General features: G+C 61.2%; 1 protein-coding gene across 1 annotated transcript; it reads right to left on the reverse strand.

Moving 5' to 3' along the window:
* Window positions 1-369: 369 nt before the first annotated feature.
* SLC7A4 (solute carrier family 7 member 4) lies at window positions 370-6,000 on the reverse strand. Its single transcript, XM_050318490.1, has 5 exons — window positions 5,902-6,000; window positions 3,651-4,700; window positions 2,858-3,534; window positions 2,069-2,177; window positions 370-1,979 (listed from the first exon to the last, which is right to left on the reverse strand). The coding sequence occupies exons 2-5, from the start codon at window positions 4,630-4,632 to the stop codon at window positions 1,786-1,788; spliced, it is 1,962 nt and encodes a 653-aa protein (XP_050174447.1). The 5' UTR covers window positions 4,633-4,700; window positions 5,902-6,000; the 3' UTR covers window positions 370-1,785.

The following is a 6,000-nucleotide window of genomic DNA, read 5'->3' on the forward strand; positions in this document are numbered from 1 at the left end:
ATTCCTATTAATTGTACAAGTTGTCCCATCCCTTTGGCTCATAACCCTGGGCAGCTTTAGTTACCCTGTTCTGCTGCTGCTCAGCATCGTCCTTGCTGCCCACAGGGGAGTCAAGCCCATCTGGGTGAGTATCAGTGTATTTGTTACTGTAACGCTCAAGTCCCAGCTATCCCAGCCCTGTGGGGTCCCAGTTTCTGTGGGTGTGGCTGGAGCCTGTCCTTGTGACTGGAAACCCCGTGACAGCAGGGTGGCACTGGGCAGCACGACTCTCCCTTTCCCCACGCTTTTAGGGGGCTTTCCTGAGCATCGGCTGGGGAGCAGCTTCCCACCTGGAGTCCTGGGGACACACAGAGCACAACCAGCCAGAGCCATCGCAGAACCAGTGTTTATGAGGGTGACCGAGTCAGCCCGTTGCTCACAAGCCACGACACAGAGGTGCCAAGCAGGGCCAGCGCACAGTGGGGCTGTGCTGCTCCGGTGGCGGCAGCACGAGGGTGATGCGGGACATGGAGCAGCACCGGCACACAGAGGGGTTCACCAGGGGCCAGCATATCCTACTGAGAATCCCCACAGCCTCTCTAGGCCCCACCAGGGACTGGGCAGTGAAAGGCAATGAACCAGCCTGCCCACCCACAATCCCTGGCTCCTCACAGGATGCAGAGGATGAAAATGGAGCAAGGTGTCCATGATGCAAGGCCCGGCAGGTCAGCAACCTCCTGCTCCACTTACTTCCTAAACATCCTGAAATCCCCCTCCCACTTTAGCCTGCCCACGGGCAAATTAGCCAGAACACGGGAATGATTGCTAGGGAGGGGGCAACACTGAAAAGCACCTGCTGAGCCCGTCCCAAGCCCCAGAGAGCCTGGGAGGGGCATCACAGGGGACTGAGCCCCTCGTAGTGGGGCAGGTGGTGCTGCCGGGGCCCAGCAGAAGCGGGGAGCTGGCTCCTGGCAGATCGGGGATGCTGCTGGGGACCTCCAAGGACAAGGCAACACATCTGGGATCCTGAGCATCCACAGCCTGCTTGGGGCTGGGGCTGGCTATGGCATTACGTTCCAGTGGGCATGGCCCCCAGCTCCCCCAAAAACAGGCAATTCCAGTGGCTGGGAAGATGCAGTTGAACTGCTGCTGTTCCAGCCTCCACTGGCTTTCCTGGGCCACTCCCTCTGGTCATGTCCCTTCTCCACCTCCTCCACCATTGGCCCCCTCAGTCCCAACCTTTGAGAAGAGCAGCCCTGGGGATGGGGATGGCAGGGACGGTAGGGATGCCTATGGGGCTGCACGATTGCCCCCTGCTTCCTTCTGAAGGGACTCTGAGGGAGGCAGAGGGGCTCCGCAGGATGAAAAGGGGCTGCAGTCAGAGCTACAGACAGGATGAGAGCCAGGATAGGCAGCACTGAGATGCCTGCCCCAGTTCCCAGGGAACCTCTGCATCCCTGGCTGTGTGGATGTGCCAGTGGACAGGAGGTGTGCTGCACAGTGCCAGGGTGCACTCAGGGAGAGGTGACAAAGACACAGCTCCTCACGAGTAGGGCAGGCACTGGGCTGACACCCAGTTCCTGAGTGCAGGGGATGGGGAGGGAGGGAGCCAGCCCCTCCATGCTCTGTGGGGAGCATGTGGTAAGGGCGAGCATCCTCATCCTCTCTGGATGGTGCCCCACGCCCTGGGCAGCCCTGGTGGCTCCACTGTCAGAGGGATCAGGAGGAGGGGGATGGGTCTCTGGCCTCACTGTGGGAGGGGGTTCTGATGCTCCCATCACCAGGTGCCCCCACTCCCTTGGGGTGTCATCTCTTGCAGTCGTCGGTGTTGGTGTCCGGAAGCCCAGCCGTGGGCTGGGAGCTGGGCTGGACTGCCTGCACCCTCTCCTCCAGGCTGCCACTGGGGAACACCACGTAGCGGGCGCTGAGGCGCTGGGGCTGCAGCTCCCGCAGGTTCTCCTTGCTGTGCCAGATGCCGTAGCCAAAGTAGACGAGCAGGCCTGCAGGGGGGACAGGAACGGCAGTGGCTCCAGCACAGCCTGGCCACTGGCACAGTCCTGGCTGGCATCCCAGTGGCTGGAGTACTCACCTAAGAGCAGCCAGACTGCGAAGCGGAGCCACGTCATATAGCTGAGTTTCAGCATCAGGTAGATGTTGAGGACGATGCTCAGCGCCGGGGAGAGGGGCACCAGCGGGATCTGTGGGAAAAAGGAGCCAGTGGGGCTGAGACCTGCAGGACCACATTTCTCATCCTTAAAATCATAAAGACAAAAGGCAGCACTGGCAAACATGGGAGACAACAGTACTGTCTCCCTAGAATTTTTAGAAGTGGCACTTTTTTTAAGGTAAAAGGTAGGAAAAAGGAACAAGGGAGCCAGAAGATGGGAGCCAGGCTGACAGAGTCGGCACAAGCATCATCACAAGAACCAAACTCCTGGTGTGATCCAGAGCCAATGTGGTCCTTGCTGGAGGAGCTAGGGCAGGGGTATGGCAGGGAGGTGATGTCACCACTGGTGTTACCATCCACATGGCTGCATGGACCACATCAGGGCTCAGATGGGCTGAAAATAGGAGACAGTGGCACGGAAGGCACAGAAGAGGTTTGGAGGCTGAAGAGGAGCTCCATCATATTGCTGAAGGGCAGCCAAAGTAAGGAGCTGGGACAGGCAGGAGGGGAGCAGAGGGGTTGTGGGAATGCAGAGGAGGAAGCCCAGGGTTGGCAGGAGTGATCCCATAGGATGGACATGGAGCTGCTGGCAACGTCCTCTCCTGGGGACCAGTGACCACACAATGCAGGCTGTGCCTTGGGCCCCTGTAGGTCCATCAGAGCTGCTCCAACCACCCCAACCCCTGCAGAAGGACTGGGCCCCAAGCATACCTGGAAGGTCTGGGTGCTGTGCTGCTGCTCGTGTGCCCAGATGAGGAGGAGGCTGAGCAGGAAACCCAGGCTGAAGAGGACCAGCAGCAGGGAGTAGCTCCAGGTGGGCAGGTGGAGGTGGGTGTTGCCAAAGACCAAGATGGAGCAGAGGCAGATGGCAGACACCATCAGGGTCACCACGGCCACTGTGACCACCTCACCTGGGTAGAAGTCGCTGAGGAACTCCAGGTAGGGCTCAAATGCTGCCTTCAGCTGCCCTGGCTCCCGCTGCTGTTTGGTCTTGTCCCTGTCCACCAGCTGCAGCTTGTCAGAGAAGGACTCGTACTCCTTCAGCTCACCACTGGATGGACCCTCGTGGGGCTCGGGGTTGGGCTGGTCACCAGCTGCCGGTGCCGGGACATCCACCTTCTGCTGCTGGAAGCGCAGGACGATGATGCTCGCAGCCACAAAGGTGTAGGCCAGCAGCGTGCCAATGGACAGGAACTGCACCAGGGCCTCCAGGTCGAAGATGAGGGCCAGCAGAGCCATGAGCAGCCCGAAGACCACAATGCCAACTACGGGCACCTGTGTGCGGGGGTGCACTCGGGAGAAGATCTGAAAGAAGAGCCCGTCCTCAGCCATGGCGTAGACGATGCGTGGCAGGGAGAAGAGGTTGCTCAACAGAACCGTGTTCATCGCTGAGGGACAGGCAGAAGAAGGAAGATCCCATCAGACCCAAACCCAAACTGGGGGATGTTCCCAGCCCCCATGGTGAGCAGGGCAGGCAGCTCCCACTGCCACTGCCTGTACTCACCGCATATGGAGCCAGCAGCCACCAGAAACCCTGCCCAGGCATAGCCCCTCCTGTAGAACGCATCAGCCAGGGCAGAGTCAGGGTCCAGCGAGTGCCAGGGTACCATCAGTGTCAGCACAACTGACACCAGGATGTAGGCGCCGGTGGCCAATCCCAAGGAGAAAGCGATGGCCCTGGGGACAGCCCTCTGTGGGTTCCTGGCCTCTTCACTGGAGGCTGCGATGACGTCGAAGCCCACAAAGGCATAGAAGCAGGTGGCTGTGCCAGCCATGATACCCGACAGCCCGTATGGGGCGAAGCCGCCCTCCTGGGTGCTCCAGTTCTTGGGCTGTGCAAGGACAAAGCCCATTATGAGGATGAAGAGGATGACACCCATGCTGATAGCTGAGAAGACATGGTTGAGCCAGGAGGAGACTTTGGCCCCAAAGGAGATGAAGGCAGTGGCTACCAGCAGGATGGCGGCCGCCAGGAAGTCTGGGTAGCGGGCCAGGAATGGCACCTGCCAGGCACCCACATGGGTCTCGGTGAAGTTCTTGATCTTGTGGTTGAAGATCGAGTCCAGATAGCCGCTCCAGGCCCTGGCCACCGCGGCCCCCCCGATCATGTACTCCAGCAGCACGTTCCAGCCGATGAGGAAGGCCCAGATCTCACCCACGGACACGTAGGTGAACATGTAGGCAGAGCCTGTCTTGGGCACACGGGCTCCAAACTCGGCGTAGCAGAGAGCAGCCAGGAGTGAGGCAAAGCCAGCGATGATGAAGGAGACAATGACGGCAGGGCCAGCGATCTCCTTGGCCACGGTGCCTGTGAGGACATACAGCCCAGAGCCCACCATGCCCCCAATGCCCAGCAGCGTCAAGTCGATGGTGGAAAGGCATCTGTTGAAGGACGTCTCCATCATGTTGTCCTCCAGGGTCTTCACTCGGTTGAGTTTCTGGCAGAATCGAGTCAGGTCGGTGGAGCGGGGCAGCCACCTCGCCATCCTGGAGGCAGCAGGCCCTGCCTTCGGCAGAGTGAGAGGTCCTCAGTAGTGAGACTCTGCCTGGAGACCTGGCAGAGGGGCAGGAAGGGGTGAGCATCCCCTTGGCAGGGAGGTATCAGGTTCTGGGGACAGGGTAGAAGAGCCACTGGGCACAGGGGTCCCTCACACCTCAGCCAGTGTGGGCCTCAGCATGGAGCACATCCTCCTCCAGGGTGGTGGCACAGGACAGGGACCTGTGCCTGTGTGCAAGGTGGGAGGGAAACCACACCACTCCCAGGGCAGCATCTCCCAGTTAAAGCCCAAACCAGTCTGCTCTGGTCCTGATGAAGGTTTCCTTGCTGCTTTCCCTCCACCTTACCCAATATCTACCTGACCTTCACCCTGGTGTGCTGAGAACCCACCAAGGGGGCACGCAGAGTCTCCCTCTTCCCATCATCACATGGGCACTCCCCAGGGAAAGCCCAGGCAGGCTGATGGGGCTGCAGCAGGAAGTCTAGAGCAGCTCCAGCGAGGACGTGGGAGTCACCTGCCAGACCAGGAAACAGCCAGCACCAGGGACCAGCCAGGGTGGCAGCTGCCACCGTGACAGTTGGAGGAAGCAGCTCTGGGGACCTTAAGGCGCTGCTTCCTGGCTGCTCCAGCAATCGGTGACTTTGGGGATGCTCTCCCCTTCCAGTCGCCCTGTCCTGCATTTCAGGTGATGTGTCCCCCTGCATCCCCAAACTACAGGTCCTGCTCAGATTGCTGGTGCAACCCGACTCCATAAGTTCACCTGTCCCAGAGGCCAAAAGGTCCTGGAAAGGCCAATGGGAGATGATGGAATGACATTGGCCCAAGAGGACAACAGGCACAATTTATGCTGGCTGAGACCGCCCAGCCCTGCTGAGACTCCCCATCCCTGCACACCTGGGTCCCCGCGACTGGCGGGGTTGGCAGTGCTGGGGTTCCCAACCCCAACACACCCAACAGGCGCTGCACACCCACTGGGCAACGGAGCATCCCCGGAGCTCGGGGGGTGGCCGCGGGTGGGAATCCTCGGGTTGGGGGGTGATCATGGGTGGGGGACCTCCGGACCGAGAAGGAGGGAGTGTGTGGGTTTCCGGATTCATCCCAGGCGGGGAGAGGAGATAGTTTCGCCCCTGCTCAGCCCCGCCGCGATGCCGGTCCCGGGCGGCGCCGAGCACCGCTCCCGATCCCCGCCGCGCTCCCAGGGGACGCTTCCCAGTCCCGATGCCAGCCCGGCTCCCGGTGCCGGCGGGCCCTGCTCACCTGCGGGCGCGGGCGGGGGCCCCGCTCGGCTCTGCTCCAGCCCCGGCCCCACCTGCTCCTCCGCTGCCGCCGCCGCCGCCGCCCGGCTCCGCCTCCCCG

Source organism: Myiozetetes cayanensis, unplaced genomic scaffold, assembly GCF_022539395.1.
Source record: "Myiozetetes cayanensis isolate MyiCay16 unplaced genomic scaffold, myiCay2020 scf21, whole genome shotgun sequence".
Classification (NCBI taxonomy): domain Eukaryota; kingdom Metazoa; phylum Chordata; class Aves; order Passeriformes; family Tyrannidae; genus Myiozetetes; species Myiozetetes cayanensis.